Consider the following 23031-nt stretch of genomic DNA (forward strand, 5'->3'; position numbering starts at 1 on the left):
CTAAAAATAGAATTACCATATGATCCAGCAATCCTACTCCTGGGCATATACCCAGAGAAAACCAAAATTCAAAAAGACACATGCACCCCAATGTTCGTTGCAGCACTATTTACAATAGCCCCATCATGGAAGCAACTTAAATGCCCATCGACACATGAATGGATATAGAAGATGTGGTACATATATACAATGGAATATTACTCAGCCATAGAAAGGGACGAAATTGGGTCATTTGTTGAGACGTGGATGCATCTAGAGACTGTCACACAGAGTGAAGTCAGAAAGAGAAAACCAAATATTGTATATGAACGCATACATGTGGAATGTAGAAAATGGTACAGATGAACCGGTTTGCAGGGCAAAAGTTGAGGCACAGATGTAGAGAACAAACGTATGGACACCAAGGGGAGAAAGCAGCGGGGGGTGGTTGTGGCGGTGTGATGAATTGGGAGATTGGGATTGACATGTATACACTGATGTGTATAAAATGGATGACTAATAAGAACCTGCTGTATAAAAAAATAAATTTAATTTAATTTAAAAATTTAAAAAATAAAGAGGGAGTGAGAGCATGTCCTCTACTCTGCCATCTTGAATCAATCTCCCTATGACTTTAGTCTTGCTAATTAGAATACATCATTAGAATGCTTAATTTTATACCCTGATATGGACATTTACAAATAAAAATAAATAACTGCTCCTGAATGAAATAAAAGACTTGGAGTTTATTAAAAAAAAAAAAAAAGTAAGACTCACCTAGAAAGCAGTACTCACCATAATAAAATCACTAACACTATATGAGTCATAAAAATATTTTAGCTTATAAAAAAAATTGAAAGCGACTTTATTACCAGAGAGCAATAAAGAAGTAGATTTTCAGGGAGTGTTACCCAGCTTTTTGCCCAGTGCAGCAGTGGCCCAGGCTGAGGTCATCCCTTTGCAGCGCATCCTGCTAATCTCTTCCAGAACATTCTATTTGCTCTTTTGAGTAGAAGCAATTCTTGCTTTCCCATATTTACGTCAGCACTTTGCAGCCTTTTCAGGTAACAATTTCATGCCAGATTAAGGAACCGGATTATACAAGTTAAAACCAAATATTTGCTATTAGAATTGGTTAAACAGAAATACAGAATAGGAAGGATGGATTTCATCTTTTGAGGAAGAGGGGAAAAAAAAACCAAAGTCAAGAAAAGTCAGCACCTAGAATGATCTGACCAGGAATTTACCCTGAAGCTTGAGAAAACCAAATTCTCTGATAATCTCCTCATCATTCTGGTTATGCCTGTGCCTATAGGCATTTAAGAGTGACCCAGGGGCAAGTGTGATGGAAAACTCACTTGTTAATGAGAGAAAACTTCAACCAACTAAACAAGATCTTTAAGGATGTTTCTGGAAAGAAAATATAATTTCTTTCCTGGATTTGTCTTGAAAGGCATAATAAAAACAGGTGGCCAATTATGTTTGGGCAATAAATATGCTTTTACTCTCTCTATTTACACCACAAAGGACTTAACATTTCAGCATTTCTTTTGTTGTTCCAATCACACACCTGCAGCTCAGTTACCACTGTCTACTGGAATCAGCAGCCTGAATCCCTGATAACCCATATTCACAGCATCCAAAATGGGACTCTTCCCTTTAGTACCTTTTTTCCCCATGAAACGCTCATGAGCTAATTCATCCTGAAATTATTTGCCCTTTAACAGAAGATCTATGCCCACTGAATCTCAGAGAGCCTTTTTTTTTTTATTTTGGATTGCAATTTATAAAACATGGAACTTGACTGAAGAAAAATGGTCACAGCTATAGAAATGCCCTAGTTCATATTTTGTCCAAAATTTTCTCAGTAACAGTATCTCAGTCTGTGCTGTATTTTTTGCTGGCTATAATCTTTACTAATCAGTGAGAGAAAGGTTATCTGAGGTAAAACAAGACCAGAGATGTAGACAGTTGCCAAGTACTGATTCTACTTGAGGTGGCTGCTTTCATTACTTGAACTGATTTCTCAAGTGGAGGGTTTATAGAAACACAATTTACAGATATTACCCTGCATTACTCTTAAGTTAAGGAAGAACAAACATATTTTAAACAAACAGAAGGGTTTGTTTTTTGTTTTTCATGAGCCATAACATATAAATTAAGGAAGCTATAATACTAGAGAATCATTTATTTGGTTCAGAATCATATCCTTATTACTCTAGCAGTTCCATTTAAGGTTTCAATCAGTCTCTAGAATCATGATCATTATTTTAGTCAATAAGTATATTAAGCAGCTATAAGCACATACAGGCAATTCTTTCATAAGGGATACATATCCTTATAGTGCAAAATAGCATACTTGATCACCTATGTAAAATGATAGCCCCATGGAAATGGCATTAAGCCACTGACACATGAATATTGATATAACTTAATACAACTGTTTGGTTGTCAGAAATTTCAAATATGAGCTGAAGTCCACTCTGACATACTCACTTTTAATATGTTAAACCTTAATTGGCTAATTCAATTGATACTGAAATTATCAGAATGACTTACTGTCTTAGGTTTTCAATTATTTTTTCCATTGCTTCTTCCCAGCAGTATGCCTTAACCGACTGGATATTTTCAATCATTTCTGACGTGATCACCAGTCTTTCATTAATCTTTCCAGCTCTCTGATCTCTGTAAATTAATCCATCCACCAATCAAACACTTAGTAAAAATAAGTCAAAATGTCCACTAAGAACTGCTCAAGCTTTTAAGAAAAGCCACATTTCTTTTATTAAACAGATAGATGTTTATTTTATCATATATATAGTAACAAAAATAGTAACTGTCATTTAGTAAATGCCTTCCATGTGCCAGACACTGTATTAGATGCATGTCATACATTATGCCTAATCCTTCTGACAACCTAACAGAGGTGATTACCTCCATTTTAAAGACAAAAAAAAACCAGAAACACAGTGGCTGAAGCAGCTTGACACAAGCAATCTGGGATTCAAACTAAGAGCTATTTGACTCCAAAATGTGTACACTTTCTATCATACTCTAGCTGGCAAACTAGAAGTCCTCTTTCATAAGCAGTGACTGGTGTCACTGATTCATTCTGCAATAAAAAGCCACTAAGGCTGTGGTGTGATGATTCACGAACCAGGGTAGAAAAAGCCTATAAACTCTCCCCAAAATATATGCATTCCCTCCCATTCACATAAATGTTTTATCCATTGTACCTAAATCTCTGATGTGCAAAAAGTGAACTGGATGGTAACATATTTATAAAGAAATTCTATAGACTGACAAGCAAAAAAATGTCCCCTTGATATAGAAAGTATTATTTATGTCATGAAAATAATTCCTTTTTTTGTGACACCTAGCAAGGAGATCACGGTTCAGTGCATAGAGAAGTTCTGGTTTTATTAGAGTGGGCTTTTGGAAAACCTAATTTAAAACCCTTTCAAACTATGTACATAAGAGTGCTACCTGTACTTCATCATCATTTTCCCTAATCCGGCTTGAAGAAGGGCCAGGACTATGAGAAAAGCAAGTCCACAGAAGGCGCAGGCCTGTAACAACTCCCAGAGCAGCCCCATCAGCAGCGCCACTTGCAAAGGAGCAATCCACACGAAGTGTGCCAGTGCAAGTCCCTGAAAAATAAAATCACGGTGAAAACCACTGACATTTTATCCTCCACCCCCAAAACAAAGGAAAAAACAAGCAAAGAAGAAAGAAATCAAGCACAGTGAGCTCATACAATCAAACACTTCAGGGTTCTGAACACACTAAAATCTAGGTATTCACTACACGGAACACATAGCAATGTGCTTAAACATTCTACGCATAGGATTTCCCCGAAAACAAACTTCAAGTCACTGTGATCTTTTTCCAGTGGAAGTGCATGGTGATTGAAGAATTTATTTTAAATAACTTACTTCTGTGTGGATAAAGCAAGAGCCATGACACAGAACATGAGAGAACAAAAGACTCTTCAGAAGTTCAGTCTACACAACTGTACAACCCTATCTAACCTGACAACATATTCAGAACACATGCATGCTCAATTCAACAGTAGTTTATTTAGCACCTGCTAAGGGTTTGATACCATGTAAAATACTAGAAATGCAAAGGTAAATAAAACAATCTGTCCTCAAGGACCTTGAATTTTATTGTGACAGAAGACAGCACTGAACAAGAATTGCTCAGGGTATCATACTCAGCCAAAGTAAAAAACTGAGTTAAAGTATTAAAAGGAAACAAGATCTGATAGGGACTGAATTTTTAAAAAACCTCATAAATACAAAGCAAGCTGAGGTGCCCTTGAGTTGGGTGGTTCCGTGAGACCCCAAAATGGCACTCTGCTACACAACTTAGGCTTCTCAGTTTTCAGAAATAGGGAAGGTAGGGATGCTTATGACTTAACCACTTATTACTGTTATCTGACCCAGAAAACCTTTGGGGTTGTATGAGCTATACTAAAGATGCATAAAAGATTAAATCAGTAGGTACATACTTCATCAAATTTGTTCAGGTTGTTGGAAAGGAGACTAACAAGTTGTCCAATACTTATTTTATCTAGAACACGGCTTGACAGCTTCAAAGTCTAAAAGGAAAATGGGAAGTTAGATGGTGTCAATGAACGGTAGACAAATATATTTATAAGTAATGTTACAGTACAGCTGAGGAATTAAGTAACTATGCACGCATTTTTAAGTTAATGAAAATTATTTTATGCTCATCTAACTCAGTGTCTTCTCAGATTTATAAATATTTCTCTTTACAACAAATATTACACTGGCATGCCTCTTCTTATTTTATTTTACAGTATCTAGAGAGTAGTAACTATTTTTTCTAATGCAAAATGGGAACAACATTGTACTTAAATATTCATTTATATACTGTAGAGGGTTTTATTTGGTTTTTTTTTTGCTTTTGTTTGTTTTTATAAAAGATGGAACCAAAGGCAGTAAAATTTGAGATTAATACCTTGGCCTTACAGGGAACTATATTCAATATCTTGTAATAACTTATAATGGAAAAGAATTGAAAATATATATATAGATATATCTATATCACTTTGCTGTATACTTGAAACACAATATTGTAAACCAGCTATACATCAATAAAAAAAATTTGTTTTAATAAAATCTTGGCCTTAAATTTTTCATGCGATCTTATAGTAACTCTGTTGAATAAAATTACTGTTAAAGTCAATAAAATTATATTACAAACAATTTAATCATTAATAATTTTGTGAAATATTACATTAATAAAAAATTCTTAAATTTTACAAAGAAAAATATATCCATATATACAAAATAGAATTTTTATATAGATAAATTATTATTATGAAAGATCACAGTCATACTTTGCCTATAAATTTTAATAAGAATTGATTTGCCATTAGATGGCTTTGACTGAAGAGTACCTATCTAATATTTGCTTCAACTGAATCCCTCACATATGTATTGAGCATTTAGTAGATACAAATCACTATATTCAAGGCTTCAGGGATTATTGTTAAGATTTCTTAAACATAATTCTTGCCTCAAGATAACCTAGTACATACATAACTAAATATGACAAATTAGTTAAAGGGAGTAGATAGAATAAAATAGGGTGATTAAGAGAAAGTTCCCATATCTGGTTATAAAAATCTGCAAATATTTTATTGAGGTTGAATTTTAAGATGGGTGTGTAATAATGAATAGCATTTAGATAAGCACAGATGAATAAGGAATAAAGCAGTTAATTCCAAAATGTTATTAGAGCAAAACGGGGCAGGGGTGGGGGGGAATCCATTGAGCTAGATGACACATGACTTGGTAACATACTCAGTCTCAGGTAACTTGAGACTGGGCTTAACATGGGTTCTACATGGCTTAACATGGAGTTTATGTGCACAATAAACAGTGAATATCTGTTCACTCTAGTTAACTTTATCTTCTTGAAATTCACAGGCAAAGCTCAATCTAGTTTGTATTTAGATTCATTATTTAAAATATAATTTGAATGTATCATGGTTACAGATTTTGGAACAAAGAAAACTATGCTCTATTACAAAATCTGGAACAATGTGGGAAGAATTAGAGGCTGCCTGCCACATGGAGGAAACCGGTCAGATATGGTACCAGTTAATTTTAGGGACCAAACCACAGCCACATGGAGATGAAATTGTATTCTTTGGTGATGATGTCAATGCAGGTCAATAGGTGTGGCTAGAGGGGTAAAGAAAATGTGTAAGAACACAGATAATCAATGTTGAAAAAGGACAGACACAACTTCTAACTTTTCATTAATGCATTCTGGGTCTGAAAGCACATATATTGCTGTATTTGTGCTAAACATTATATATGAACTTATTCACAAACTAACCTGCTCCTTCTTTGATCTCCCCTCCCCTTAGCCCAGAGCACTTCATGTTTCTCTCTGCCTATATAACACAATTTGACTTGCTATATTATTTCAGTACTTATTTTATGTTCTCTAATAGTTGGAAAACCCTCCACTTCAAGGATTGTGACTTAACCATTTTAGAAATTTTGAAGCAGTTCTTGCACAATGTTTTATACCTTTTAGGTCTTAGCTTCTCAAAGTATTTTCTCTATAAAATAGGGATAATAGTTTCTACCATATGGAGTTTTGGTCAAATGAAATGATATACCTAAAAATCACTTAGAAGCTTGTCATGTACATCCTTAGCTATTAGTTACCATTATGATAAAATCACTTTTATAAATATTTTTAAACTGGATTCAACTTTCTTTGATATGCATTCTGTGTAAATTCTACCCTCCAAATAATACCTAATAGTTTCTTCACTTACATATAATTTCTGGATCAAGATAAAATTTTTATTGATTTATCACCCATGCTTTCCTGGTACGTATGAACTGATGAGACTGTGGCTGAGGTGATTTGATTAAACTGCAGACTCGGTTTTTCCCTTGTGCCTCCACTAAAGGCTTTTTTGAACAATAAAGTATGGCTATCAAGGTTTTACAACACCACTGACCTTGCATGTATATTATGGAAGTGTTATGGGTTATTTGCTAGAGGGAATTTCAGGTCTATGTCCCTTATAAGCCAAGTATATAAAGTTTTTACATTGGGGTAAGAAAAAAGAGAAGAAGGGTGTAGCAATATCCAAATGATTCAACCAAACAGGTTTCTATAATCACTTGGTAGATCAAAGGGTCACACATGAACCAGGCTGGTGAAAGCCCATGTCATTAAGGTGACCTTAAATTGTGTTTGTAAGGTAAGGAAGTCTTAATCTGAATTCACCCAAAGCACGCTTCAGCAACTTGGGTACTTAACTGGACAATGCATACAGAAAAGCAGAGAAGGTTCTTATGTTTGCCATGCATGTGCTATTCTAAAAATTTTTAACTTGCAGAACTTAGGATGACAAAAATCTAACTCAAAATAAGGCAGTGGATACCACCACTGTGTCACTAGTTAAGGCAGAAATTTCTATTGCTTGGGTTATTGTTAACAAGTTCTTGTTATTGAACATAAAGATACATGGCATTTTACCATAAGATGATATTTTGTCAATGACTTTTATGCAGATAGTAAGATCATTTCAGTGGGGAGCCATGGATTCCAAAAACTGGTATATGACTAGTGAAAAAAAATGAAATCTAAAATATAGGCAGTTTATAGAAGGCACCCAATAATTATTAGTTGAAGTGAAGTGAATTATCAATGAAAATTAGAAATATTCATTATTGCTGCTATTTATTTCACAGGTATACAAAACTGATTTCAGCATTTACCCCTTATTTGTATCAGCATGGCATTTAAAACATGATGCCACTAACGCGTAGCATGGAGACTGTGCAAGGAAGTATTACCTTCTTATAAATCAAACTAAACATAGCTATTCTCATCTGCATTCCAATGCGATGGAGGCCAAAAATGGCTGGGTGAAGGAGCAGCATCCTCACGATAAAGAGAAGGCATAAGCCTATGCCTAGGTAAATCGCAATGGAGCGTTCTACCTTGTTATCTGGGTCATAGGAAGCTATGATTCTTCCCAGTAAGAGAGGCTGTACTGCTTTGGTGACTTCCTGCAGAAGACAGAAAACAGAGAAATGAAATTTTATTTTTCTTTCATAAAATGCCCTCATAATTTCAACACAAGAAGTTTCATCTTTACAGGAGATGAAAGAGGGCCATGCCATACATGAAATTCTTGATGTCCTTTGTAATATCTTTATACTTTGAAATAACATTTTATTTTAGGATATAGCAAAAGTCACTTGGAGACATTTATGTATGAGGTATTTTTTACTAAAAAGTGAAGAGCGGCCATAAAGCAAAGGTGTAATTTCTGGAATAGTGTGTTAATTGGTAACATCTACATAGCACTTAACAAATCATAAAATATTTTTCATTTGATTTTTATCACAACTTTAGTAGTCAGAGTAAGCATTAATATTTTCACAGTGCAGATGAAGAAAGTGAGGCCAAAGAGACCAAGTGATTTGATGTGATTTCAAAATAGAACTTTCAAAAGCACTTTGAGTGATGGAATTATTACCAGAATGAACAGTTTCTTGAGGCAACCACATAAAGGGGAACTGGCAACAGGAGGGAGGAGCATAAAGGCACTGGCGGTATTTAAAGTCCAGTGCCACACCCTTCGCAGTCTGGGATAAGTGGGGATTTTAGGCAAAAAGTGTGTCAGAAGACTTCAGCCTCAGGCCAGTTTCCAACAATTCATCAAGTCCTCAAAGGTCTATGAGTTAACAAGGGAAGACCAAAGTTGTGTTTTCCAAATCTTCCTCATCAGATCTTCAATTCATCACTAAATCAAATTGTTCATCAAATTCATTACCATTTTGCCTGAATATATAAGAATAGATCTGAACACATGGATTTGAACCCAGAAGGTCTAAGTCTTAACCATCTTGCTTATTTGCCTTCAAAAGAGAAAGACATGTAATCCTGTAATTTTGTTTTATGATGGCCTAGTGAAATGGGGATCTGAGGCTAAACCCTTCTGGGAAATAATATTATGCTAATTGATTCCATTTCAAATGTATATTTTCAAGCCAGCCTGCCCCTCCCCCCGGTATTGCTCAGCATTAGTTTCTGGCAGCCCAGAATTTGCTTTTTTTTTTCCATTTTCTACTATGTCTTTTCTAAACCTCAGCGCCCAATCCCACCAGCCCTCTCATTCTCAATAAATGAAAATGCTTTCCTATAACAACTTCATCCCCACAAGGAATCCTAAGCTATAGCACCATCACTGATTGACCACTAGCTTTGGGTAGCTGCTCACTCTATACCTGGTATTCAGTACCTCATTTCAAATTAACTGTGTAGACCAAGGATCTGAATGTAGGAAAAGATTCAAACCTTTAAAAAAAAAAGTTTACAAACTAATCACAAACATGGAATATTAGAGTTCTCTCATCTCACACAGCCATATTTTAATATAAGTTTGAATTACAGCAAACAGGTGCTGAAAAGAAAATCGTTAACTACCTATCCAGATTACCATGTTAATAGTTGGCCAATATCAACTGAAGAGCACTTTTTTTTTTTGAACTTCATATCATCTTTATTTTTTTTAACATCTTTATTGGAGTATAATTGCTTTACAATGGTGTGTTAGTTTCTGCTTTACAACAAAGTGAAACAGTTATACATATACATACATCCCCATATCTCCTCCCTCTTGCGTCTCCCTCCCACCCTCCCCATCCCACCCCTCTAGGTGGTCACAGAGCACCGAGCTGATCTCCCTGTGCTATGTGGCTGCTTCCCACTAGCTATCTATTTTACATTTGGTAGTGTATATATGTCCATGTCACTTTCTCACTTCTTCCCAGCTTACCCTTCCCCCTCTCCATGTCCTCAAGTCCATTCTCTATGTCTGCGTCTTTATTCCTGTCCTGCCCCTAGGTTCGTCAGAACTTTTTTTTTTTTTAGATTCCATATATATGTGTTAGCCAGCACTTGTTTTTTAAAAAGTAAATAAGTGAACAATTACTGCGTGTTGGCATGTGTCATTTTATGCATACTTTGTACTTTTGTTACACATGTATCCATTTTTAGAATGTATAGAATTGTTTTTGAGGTTTTAAATTTTATATAAATGGTATCATATTGTGCTTCTGGCAACTTTTTTTTAACTTAAAAGTTGTTTCTGACATTTAGTCCCATTGATACTTGCATATCTACCTCATTTATTCTGAGTGCTGTTTAACATGACATCCTGTGAATAAATCAGGCTATTTGCCCCACTGCCTTATGTTGAAGAAGATGGGTTGTTCCCATTCTTAAACTATTACAATCTGTGCAAGTGTTGCACTTGCTGTTTTCATTAAATTCTATAGATCCATGCCAAACTTTCTCTAGAGTAGATAATTTTATTTCAAAATAACTCCTTAAACTAGGAGAATGTACAGTTAAACCTTAGATTTTAAATTATATGTATAAATACATCTGCAATACAAATATAATTTTTCATAGTATGTTTATAGTGGCAATATTTCATCCTCAAAATTATTTTTAGATCAATATTTTATCCTAGAATTTTTCAATATTATGTTGTTCTTCATAGACAAATGTCAATGCCACATCTACTTTGATTTACTTTTCCATTAATAGTGGGTTTGCACTTGGCTAAAATGCTCTCAAGTTGCAGTCAAGGGCATTGGATTCATGTGTGCCACCCATGCTGGAGATATTGTGTGTGGCCACAAAGCAGCGAGTAAGTAAGGAGCTTTGATGTTTACCAGGCATACCAGATAAAACATAATTTCTTGTTCATTATAAGACAACAACCAGAAGACTATGATCTGTGACTGCTTCTCATGAATCCAACTGCTTATATCATAATTAACATAATCACCTTTCTCTTTTTTCCAGAACTCATATATAATCTATTAGGATTATAGATTATATATATATATAACTCATATATAATATCTAAATATATCTATTAGGAGATATATAGATATATATAGGAGATATATAATCTCCTAATAGATAATATTATCAAATATAGAACCACTGATAAAGACCACAAAACACATTTGTAAGGAGTAACTCCTATCTATGGAATGGTAAAAGAAGCATTCTGAGGTAAAAGAGAAATATTATAGTAATTGAGCTGTACACAGAATTTTTAGAGTTAGAAATGTACAGGCTTACATAAGTTTTCTCCTATCGAGTAATCTGAACTGAAGTCCCTGCCATTGTATCACCATTATATTTTTTCCATAACCTGTCACCTCTATCACAATAGACCCATTTGCTGAATTTATTTTGATTTATAACAAAATAAATAAAATTGTGTCAATCTGATTCAGACACCTATTCTGCAGGTTGCATAACTGAATTAATTAGTTGTCTTCTAGCCTCAAACAAAAGAGGACATACTCATTCTTCGAACAATAACAGCTATTCCACAATGACACTGGTAGTATTACTGTGGGAGGGTACCTGTTCATAGAAAAAAAATGCAGTTTATTTCTGGTAGAGAGAATTCCAATAATTGGACCATCTGCCAACAGCAAAACAACATTAACCTCACCACAACATGGAACTGTCAACATTCAAGGACAAAATCAGCACTCCAGACCCCTCCCTCCTATAGTTTCCCCTACTCTGTTTTAAGCAGCATGTTCTCTAATATTTATAATGGAAGCATTTAAAGACATCACCTGATTTTATAATTTGGAAGGGAAAACAATGGCAACTGATACCTAGCTTAATCTATGTGTGCAGTCCTTTACAAAAATCATCTCTGTAATGACTCGGAGAAACATAGTCCTCTATTCTTGATATGTGAAAGCTGTGTGAACCCTGTTGCCAGTATATTTTCAGTTACACAAGAAATTTCCCAATTTGCTACCATATAAAATAGTGTAAGCAGACTGAGGCTTGAACGTAATGAGTCGGAATATAAATTAATTTGAAAATTTGATAAAATATTTTATTAATTTTTAATTAGACACAAATCAAGATGAAATTAAGGGTTCACTTAGATAACGGAAGAAGCCTGATACCAATCTTTAAGTCAGCATGACAGGGAAATGAACACTGAATTCAGAGTCATGAAAACCAAGTTCTTATCCCAGCATGTTACCTACACTCTCTGTGTCACCTTAGTCACTTCCCTTCTCTTGACAGTTTCCTCACTGATAAAATGAGTGGTGGAGCAAGCTTATCTTAAAGTTCCCCTCCAGAGCTAATATCTCAGATTACATGATCTGAGTCTGGGGAGTCCTGTGGCAGAGGCTGAGGATTCTTGGGCAAATGTCCTGGCACACATCCTGACATCGCTATGGGTGTTTTCTACTCAGAGGGATGCAGGTCTAAATAGGATGAGTTCAGAATGCCATCTGGGGAGAGGGGGTCAGGTTAGAGAACAGCACAAGTGACTACATTCCTGCTGGGAATAATCATGCATCTCAATTTAGATCAGCCTCCCAGGGGAAAATTAGGAAGCCTGAAAATACCTCCTGGGAAATACATCTGGTCTCTCATGGGATCCCCCGGACCAGAACTTAAAGTCACTGTAGATGAGTCTGAATCCTTTAACCATTTTGTTCTACCTGCACACCTAGGACAGGGTCAGATGTTTCTAGAGACGGGGAGGTCCGCTGGATATTCAGACCGAGAAAGAAAGTTCAGGTGAAAAGAAAAAACTTAGTTCACGCTGGCAATTACATTAAATTAATTAATCCCCAAATAACTTTACTTTAAAAATTACAATTCCAAATCCAAAGCATAGTTGCTTCAATTACAGGAAGAATCATTACTGAAGAACTTCTAAGGTTACATTGTTTTCTATTGTGTGTAGTCAGTAAAATCATCATCATCATCATCTCAACTTGCTTTAAATATATTTTATATATCTTAATCCCAGAAATAAGAAAATAGAAATAATAGAAAATAAGAAAATAGATTCCTAGATACCAAGCGTAATAATCAATTAAATAAGTATCCCAATTATAGTAATGATACAAAAGATACTTTGTAAATACCAATAATTAATATATACATATCTTAAAATATATTCTAAAAAACATTACTAAGACATATTTTTTAAGTGTCAAATAAATGGAGAGACTTTAAAACTTTCCATAAAAAAATCTGAACATTGCAAAGATTACATTCTCCTCCAAGGTATTTTATAAGATTAATACAATCTTCATCAGAATTCCAAGTGGATTTTTTGGATGTGAACCATAAGAGCAGGGACTGTCTTAGTTTATGCAACAATCTCAACATCATGCACAACACCTAGCACAGAATATCCACTCAGCAGATACTTGTTGAATCAATGGATAAAATGATTCTAAATTTCATTTGGAAAAAAAATGAGAGACTAATCAAAAACACTTGAGGAATAAGAATAATGTGTGAGAAGGTTTACATTACTGGATATTAAATTATATTATACAGCTATAATAGTATGTGGCATGACAAAGAAATAGACTGACTTATCTGGAATGTTCAAGAACAGGTCCAAGTACATGTAGCAATTTTATATATAATAAAATACGGCATTTTAATTCAGTGGAGAAAGTGCAATAAGCAATGGAGAAACTGGATACTCATTTTTTAAAAATTAGATTTCTATCTCATACATACATCCAAATAAATTCAAATGGATTCAATAGTTACATGTAAAAGATGAAATAATAAAAACATAGATATGTGTTTACACAATATTTGGGTAGAGAGGACTTTTTAAAATCTCAAATGCCAGAAACAGAAAACAAAAAAACTATAGATACTGGGGCTTCCCTGGTGGCACAGTGGTTGAGAGTCCGCCTGCCAATGCAGGGGACACGGGTTCGTGCCCCGGTCCGGGAAGATCCCACGTGCCGTGGAGCGGCTGGGCCCGTGAGCCATGGCCGCTGAGCCTGCATGTCCGGAGCCTGTGCTCCGCAAGGGGAGAGGCCACAACGGTGAGAGGCCCGCGTACTGCAAAAAAAAAACGATACTGGCAACAAATTTTTAAAAACTGAAACTTCTGATTGTCAAGAAAATAAAAAATTAACAAAACTCACTAGAAAAAAATGACAGTCACCTCATACTGGTCAGAATGGCCATCATCAAAAAATCTACAAACAATAAATGCTGGAGAGGGTGTGGAGAAAAGGGAACCTTCTTGCACTGTTGGTGGGAATGTAAATTGATACAGCCACTATGGAGAACAGTACAGAGGTTCCTTAAAAAACTAAAAATAGAACTACCATATGACCCAGCAATCCCACTACTGGGCATATACCCTGAGAAAACGGTAATTCAAAAAGAGTCATGTACCACAGTGTTCACTGCAGCACTATTTACAACAGCCAGGACATGGAAGCAACCTAAGTATCCACTGACAGATGAATGCACAAAGAAGACGTGGCACATATATACAATGGAATATTACTCAGCCATAAAAAGAAACGAAATTGAGTTATTTGTAGTGAGGTGGAGGAACCTAGAGTCTGTCATACGGAGTGAAGTAAGTCAGAAAGAGAAAAACAAATACCATATGCTAACACATATATATGGAATCTAAAAAAAAAAAGAAAAAAAGAAACGAAATTGAGTTATTTGTAGTGAGGTGGAGGAACCTAGAGTCTGTCATACGGAGTGAAGTAAGTCAGAAAGAGAAAAACAAATACCATATGCTAACACATATATATGGAGTCTAAAAAAAATGGTTCTTATGAACTTAGGTGCAGGACAGGAATAAAGACGCAGACATAGAGAATGGATTTGAGGACACAGGGAGTGGGAAGTGTAAGTTGGGACGAAGTGAGAGAGTGGCAGGGACATATATACACTACCAAATGTAAAATAGATAGCTAGTGGGAAGTAGCTGCATGGCACAGGGAGATCAGTTCAGTGTTTTGTGACCACCTAGAGGGGTGGGAGAGGGAGAGAGGGAGGGAGACGCAAGAGGGAGGGGATATGGGGATATATATGTATACATATAGCTGATTCACTTTGTTATACAGCAGAAACTAACACACCACTGTAAAGCAATTATACTCCAATAAAGATGTTAAAATTTGCGGTACGCAGGCCTCTCACCGCTGCGGCCTCTCCCGTTGCGGAGCACAGGCTCCGGACGCGCAGGCCCAGCGGCCATGGCTCACGGGCCTAGCCGCTCCGCGGCATGTGGGATCCTCCCAGACCGGGGCACGAATCCGTGTCCCCTGCATCGGCAGGCAGACTCTCAACCACTGCGCCACCAGGGAAGCCCAAAATTTTTTTTTTAATTTGAAAAAAAAAGACACAAATGACAGGCTGAGGAAAATAGTCTCTCATAGATCAATAAGAAAGAGACAAACACATCAAAATAAAAATAGACAAAGAATATGAAAAGGCAACTTGCACGCCACAAAAAATATGCATAATTAATACATAAAAACAGTTTAAACTCACTAGGAACCAAAAGTAATGCAAATACAAATGATAATATACTGTTTTTCACTTAGCAATTTGGAAACATTTTTTAAATGATAATAAGTATTGTTAGTGAGGGCTGAATTTCATACTTTAATATCAGGAAAGTAAATTAATACATCTTTTCTGGAAGGCAACTGGAAAATCTACTAAAATTTAGCTTTTAAAGAGATGTGCATTGAAGAATTATTTATGACAGTGAAAAACTGGAGGCTATCTAAATATTCAACAATGAGGAACTAATAAACTATGGTACAGCCACATGAGTCATTAAACACTAAAATGATTAGGAAGAGAAATATCTAATGATATGAAAAGGCATTCACAAAACATTAAGAGGAGAAGTAGATTTATAACACATATGTAAAGTAATGATCCACCTCCCTTCATTAAGTATATATTCTCATGGGAAAAAATTAGAAAGATAAACATCAGATTTATCAATCATTATCTGATTATTTTCATAATCATAAAAGAATATTTAAAAGATAAAATAAATAATAAAATATTGGATAGAAAATTGTATATTACTTATGACAACAAATAAATGATAAAAAGAAAACATGCATACAAAAAAATAGAACAGAGTAAACACACATGCAGGCGTACACCCAGAGTTTATCATACAATACAAAGACTACTGGCTTATATACCAAAGCAAAGCCTTAAGATTCTGCCTTTGACAGGGTAAACAAGAGTGTCAAATATTTGTTTATCTTGATACACTAGAGTCTTACGGAAATTTTTGGCTTTATACAATTGCTAAATGAAAATATTTTCCATATTCAGCATAGAAAATAAAACCTATCCAATGCCCCAACTGTATGTAGTTTTTACAAAAATGTATGTATACCATACCACAGGGGTCTCCAACCCCCAGAACTGTGCATGCGAGGCATCTAGGTTGCACGCTCCTTATGAGAATCTAATGCCTGATGATCTGAGGTGGAGCTGATGTGGTGATGCTAGCACTGGGGAGCGGCTGCAAATACAGATTATCATTAGCAGAGAGGTTTGACTGCACAGAGACCATATAATAAATCAATTGCTTGTAGACTCATATCAAAACCCTATCAGTGAGTGGCAAGTGACAATTAAGCTGCATCTTATGGAGTAGACTGGACATAAGCAACACACGGGTGTCACTGTCTCCCATCACCCCCAGATGGGACCATCTAGTTGCAGGAAAACAAGCTCAGGGCTCTCACTGATCCTGCAATATGGTGAGTTGTATAATTATTTCATTATATATTACAATGTAATAATAATAGAAATAAAATGCACAATAAATGTAATGCACTTGAATAATCCCGAAACCTTCCCCCCTCCCCCCAGTCCATCGAAATTGTCTTCCACGAAACTGGTCCCTGGTCCCAAAAAGGTTGGGGACCGCTGCCATACCAAGAACAGAATCTCAAAAATATTATTATAGTATCTGTCTACCCTGAATCATGTTTTTAGATTCAGTGCCTAATTTAAAATGTTTTGCTTTTGGTATTTTCCTTTGAGTGTTCATTGATTTTTTAACTATTACCAGCAATGTCTTCACTAGAAATCTAAGCTCTGTTCTTCATGTTTTGTAAGAAAACAATCCTAGACTTGCTGATATAGCAGCAAAAGTAGGTTTAATCCAGAAAATGCAATAATGGAAGACACGTTAAAATATTAATTTTAATTTCTGAAGTAATGCTTAGAATCTAGGTATCATTTTTAAACATTAGCAAAATATTTTCCTGTGCCCTATAAAAATGAAATTGGTACTTTAAGACTTGCTTATATTGGGCTTCCCTGGTGGCGCAGTGGTGGAGAGTCCGCTTGCCGATGCAGGGGACACGGGTTCGTGCCCCGGTCCGGGAAGATCCCACATGCTGCGGAGCGGCTAGGCCCGTGAGCCATGGCCGCTGAGCCTGCGCGTCCGGAGCCTGTGCTCCGCAACGCAAGAGGCCACAATGGTGAGAGGCCCAAGTACTGCAAAAAAAAAAAAAAAAAAAAAAAAAAAAGACTTGCTTATAGCATATATAGAGAAACAAGTAAATGCAAATAATAGGAGTATTTGTGAAGGTAGGTAGAGATTGTATTTAATGATACAGTAACAGGTAACATTTATAAAGCACTTGCTATGTACCAGGATCTATTCTACATGCTTAACTTGTTTAATTCTCAAAATAATTCTATGAAATATGTGCTTCTTTTTGCGGTACGCGGGCCTCTCACCGTTGTGGCCTCTCCCGTTGAGGAGCACAGGCTCTGGACGCGCAGGCTCAGCGGCCATGGCTCACGGGCCCAGTCGCTCCGCGGCCTGTGGGATCTTCCCGGACCGGGGCACGAACCCGCGTCCCCTGCATCGGCAGGCGGACTCTCAACCACTGCGCCACCAGGGAAGCCCATATGTGCTATTATTGTCTCCATCTTACAATCAAAGAAACTGAGACAAAGAGAATTTAAATAACTTTCCCAGTATCAGACAGCTAGCAAGTGCTAAAACTAGGATTTGAACCAGATAGTTTGACTCCAGAGCCCCCCATCTTATTCATAACCTTAAACAGAAAAGACAATGTTATAATATGACCTGGCAGTTGATCAATTCAAGCATTGTGACTAGTTCAGTATCAACCTACCAAATAAAGTTACAACTTAATATCACGGTAATTTAAGATAAAGCCATTTCTCTAGTCCCCATATCATAGACACATAATTTAAAAGGTAGAAGGGATCATAGAAACTGTACACTTTCACCACATCACACTCATTAGTCACCACAGGATACTGGTTAACTACAAGAAGTAAAAGGCACCATGTTCACACCAAGAATGAGGAAACTGGGCCCCCTCATATCTAGTTTAAGTTGAAAGTACAAGATCACAGACAATTCCTAATTTACAAATCCATTTTGTTCTAAAATTTCACACGTGAGAACAGACGCATTTTGCCCTAGATACAATATCCTACCAGACATGGTGTTGGATTCCTAGGTTCGCCTTCAGAAGCACATATAATGGTAAATGCTCTTGGAGCACCTCTGTGTTCAATAGTACTGTAAAAGCCTAACCAACCTGCATAACAACGTTTTTACAGAAAGAGATGAATCATCTCCTCCGTGCAGTCTTGGAAGAGAAACATAGTCCCTCCTAGTTATACCTTTGCCCTCTCCATGCACACAGTCATCTATCTACTTCTCTCCAGCAGAGTCGTGAGAGAGAGTGCCGGAGGAAGATACAGAAAGTTAACAGTTAACTTTGGGACACTGCAGTAAACCCTCAGCCACATTTAATCTCAGTGGGATTCTTGTCACTTCTATTCAGGGGCTCCTTGGCCATAATTAGTCCACCTACTTCTCTTTTCACGATAACTGTAACTTCTAACTAGGCTTTCTCTTCTTCCATGACCCTGTAAATCCTTGCTACTCAAAGCATGGTGCTAGGGCAAACAGGATCTTCACCAGGGAGCTTTTAGAAATGCAGAATCTCAGGTTCCACCCAAAATCTGCATTTTAGCCAGATGGGAGGGGGCAGTGGTTGGTATGCATATAAAAGTTTGAGAAACACTGTCCTTCTGTCATTAAAGGACTTAATATTTATTTTTTTGTCTAAAATTTTTTTGATATTTTCATTTTTTAAAAATCAAACCAAAAAATTCCATGTGTACCACTCCCCAATTCTCTCACCTTAGATTCTAGAGAAGTCAGATGCATTCAGTGATAAGTTCCTGCTTGTCTACCTCAATCAGAATCACCTGGGGAACTTTAGCCCAGAGGTCATCCCAGACCAATTAAGTCACATTATCTAGGGTTGGGCTGCTGGTTACTCTAAAGTAAAAATTCTCTGTTTCAAAGAAATCTAAACCCCATGATTTTCCAAACCTTGACACAGGAACCGGGTAGTACACTGTGGGGAGCACAGGAAGTACAGCATGTGTGTTATGGATGGGGGTTCTAGTAGAGGGTAGAAATATTCAAGATGTAGGGTAAGTGTAGGCAGTGTAGCATTCAAGTCGCTGCTGGGGTTAGAGAAGCAACTAGATCTGGGGGGATGGGAGAGGAAGCTGAGAAAAGAGTTCTCCATGACAGGCATCTAGAAAATTTGCTGGAGGTAGGTGACCTTAGGTGAAAGGGACAAAAGTAAGTCAAAGTGCCTAAGCCAGAGACTACCTGTGTGCAGAATTCCCCAAAACACTCTCTTAGTTAGCAGTATGCTTAAATTCAACACCTACCCAATGTCTCTGTCAAAACATAAGGGACAAAGATCTTTTGCAAGACAGACTGTGGGACTTGAAAACTCTAACAGCCTAAGTCCTAAGACTTCATTATGACTTAAACTTCTTGGAGTTTAAGAAATTTAAATAATAAAAGTAGTTTGACTCAAGTTGCACTGACATTTATCTCAATTTGATGATGGAAATATGCCCAGAGCTGCCTAGGAGTCAAGAATATATTTGAGTAAATGCTTGTAAATTTCTTATCATAATAAAGGTATTGTGATAACCATATTCTCTCAGTAATCTGCTTACAGGACTCCCTTCCCTTGGCTTCCCTCTGACTGTCCTTAATTGACTTGCACACTTCAATTCTTCAACAGCCAGTTTTTCCTTTATGCTGGGAGTCTTAAATATTAAAGGCAATGTTATATCTGGCTGCTGAGTCAAATGGAGAAAAAACAAGTACACAGTTAATCATGAGAGGCCATAGCTAATACAATTTAAAATTACATCAGTATTGCAGAGAGACAAACTCTTTCATGATGGCATTTCCTTTTTTCTTAACCTTTCACAGTTAACAGCTTTTTTTTTTTTTTTTTTTTGGCCACACCAGCATGGCATGTGGGATCTTAGTTCCCTGACCAGGGATCAAACCCCTGCCCCCTGCAGTGGAAGCTCAGAGTTTTAACCACTGGACTGCCAGGAAAGTCCCAACAGCAAATTTTATAGTACTTTTTCTATCAGTCCTGAAACCAATCAAATAGTCTTTATACCACAATTATCCTGGTTTAGAGGGATTAAGAACACACAGGATATCTTGAAAGTATGTCCACCTTTTACCAAAAATAGTGTTATAGCAACTTCAAGAATTCTTGCTCATTTAATGGAACTTAAACATTACCAAGATGACACACACAGAAGAAAGAAGGAATCCCCAGAAAGAATACGATAAATACTAAGGCATTGGTATAAGTTGTTTAAAAGGATAGAGGTCTTATTATAACAGCGAAATTTTCTCCCCTTCTTTTCTTCCTGTAACAGACAGAAAGGATGGGGTAGAGAGATCAGATGCTCTGAAAAGCAACACTCATCTTAATGACCACCATATAAGTTCTTAAAGACTTAACAGTTTTCAACATTTTTACCACTTAAAACTGCACGGTGAGGCCGTGAAGCCTTTACTCTGTGACAAGGGTGAGAAACCCACAGCCTCACCACACCTGTGCCATTGCCAATGTAAATTTCCTCTCCATGCCTTCTCACCATACACATTTCAGCTGGTTTCCCCATAGGTTCTTTTCCTCACCCATTTTCTGCTGGTTATCAGTAGAAGTTGAGCTGATGGAAATCAACTTTGCCCTTTAAAGATGCTGTCAGTTCCAGACCAGTGGCCCTGGGCTCAGCTCAGATCAGGAGCACCACTCACTCCCCTCAATCCCACCCCTGGGTAATTAATACACCAAGAAAAGCTTTAAGATTCCTTTTGCTGGGATATTTTTAAGCTTGAGAAGTTTAAGAATAAGTTAGTCCTTCTCCACATCCACTCCATTCTTCTACCGTTAATTTTTTCTGTATGTTTGACTCTTAGCACTGCTGGCTCTTGGGTGGATTTCACACAGTTCCTTCCCAAGTATAAGTGGGAAGAGTCCAGCTGGTTCTCCTGTCCTGCCACCTGCTCTGAACTTTCTTCAGATTTGCCCCTGAGGTGACCCTGGAAGAATCTTCAACATTCAAGCTTTTAACCTATATCTCCTGAGCAGATGCAAAGAAGCTCAGCAGACCCAAGACTGATTACTACAGTCACCATTCTACTGAGTACCTACATACAATCATGACAAATATAGTTACATAGCAATTACAATCTGATCTAATGCAAGGGTCATAGGTTTTGGAACCAAAGAGACCTGGCTATCACTCAAATTTACCACATGCGTAATGTTGGAAAAGTTACTTAATTTCCTACATCTCAATTTCCTTTTCTATATATTTGCGATACTAATGTCTGCTCCATGGAGTTGCTATAGGAGAATTTCCTAAAATAATCTGTATAAAGGGCTTAATGCTGAACCTGGAACAGATTAGGTACTCAATAAATATTAAACTATATTTTGTTTATTTTTTGATCTGTGTATACCAGACCAAAAATAAATTTTATAAATATGTTCATGTATCATCTAAATTTTCATGTTTAGGTGACTGCTTTGGTTCACATGAAACTTCTATGCTGGTAGAATCTAGAGGAATAAATTATCTCACAAGTCAGACAGAGCATAAAAGGGACTTAATAATTCAGCCTCTCTCCCAGCTTCTACTCAGTTGTGCTTATGTTAACCGATGGAAGCAGCATGTGATGGAGAACATGAAGAGAAAATTTTGAGTTTCTATGCAATCTTAGTTATGACATAACAATTATTTGAAATATCATTCACTTCAATCCAAGGATGACTTATTAAGAATGTTGCATTCTTGGGACTTCCCTGGTGGCGCAGTGGTTAAGAATCCGCCTGCCAATGCAGGGGACACGGGTTCGATCCCTGGACCGGGAAGATCCCACATGCCGGGGAGCAACTAAGCCCGTGTGCCACAACTACTGAGCCTGTGCTCTACAGCCCGCGAGCCACAACTACTGAAGCCTGCATGTCTAGAGACCGTGCTCTGCAACAAGAGAAGCCACCGCAATGAGAAGTCCACACATCGCAATGAAGAGTAGCCCCCACTCACCACAACTAGAGAAAGCTCACGTGCAGCAACGAAGACCCAACACAGCCAAATAAATAAATTAATTAAATGGGTGACATAGATTAGTGGCTATATTAGTACCATACTAGAAAAATAACTCAGTGCTGAACATATATTTTTTAAAAAAAGAATGTTGTATTCTTATATGCTATGGGCAGAGAAAACTGTACTTCTATACACTGATTCAAATGCAGAGAGTATAGTCATTAAGGCAAACAACAAAACATTTAAAAAAATTAAGTCAAATGGAGCCAGAGCTATGGATAAAATTGTTCCCCCAAAGTGGGACTTTCCTGGTTGATGCAGTGGTTAAGAATCCGCCTGCAAATGCAGGGGACACAGGTTCGATCCCTGGTCTGGGAAGATCCCGCATACCACGGAGCAACTAAGCGCATGTGCCACAACTACTGAAGCCCACGTGCCTAGAGCCCGTGTTCTGCAACAAGAGAAGCCACCGCAATGAGAAGCCCGCACACTGCAATGAAGAGTAGTCCCCGGGGCTTCCCTGGTGGCGCAGTGGTTGAGAATCCGCCTGCCGATGCAGGGGACACGGGTTCATGCCCCGGTCCGGGAGGATCCCATATGCTGCGGAGCGGCTGGGCTCGTGAGCCATGGCCGCTGAGCCTGTGCGTTCGGAGCCTGTGCTCCGCAACGGGAGAGGCCACGACAGTGAGAGGCCAG

The 23031-nt window shown here is 37.2% G+C and overlaps 1 protein-coding gene across 1 annotated transcript in view; it reads right to left on the reverse strand.

Annotated features, from left to right (window-relative positions):
- The window catches only part of CFTR (CF transmembrane conductance regulator), a 167546-nt gene that overhangs the window by 136391 nt on the left and 8124 nt on the right, over nt 1–23031 (reverse strand). Inside the window, exons 4-7 of the mRNA XM_055084662.1 lie at nt 7839–8054; nt 4493–4582; nt 3466–3629; nt 2539–2664 (exon numbers count right to left, since the gene is read on the reverse strand). Coding sequence (XP_054940637.1) covers nt 2539–2664; nt 3466–3629; nt 4493–4582; nt 7839–8054 — 596 coding nt within the window. The remainder of the gene's footprint in view (nt 1–2538; nt 2665–3465; nt 3630–4492; nt 4583–7838; nt 8055–23031) is intronic.

This window comes from Physeter macrocephalus, chromosome 5 (genome assembly GCF_002837175.3).
Source record: "Physeter macrocephalus isolate SW-GA chromosome 5, ASM283717v5, whole genome shotgun sequence".
NCBI lineage: Eukaryota > Metazoa > Chordata > Mammalia > Artiodactyla > Physeteridae > Physeter > Physeter macrocephalus.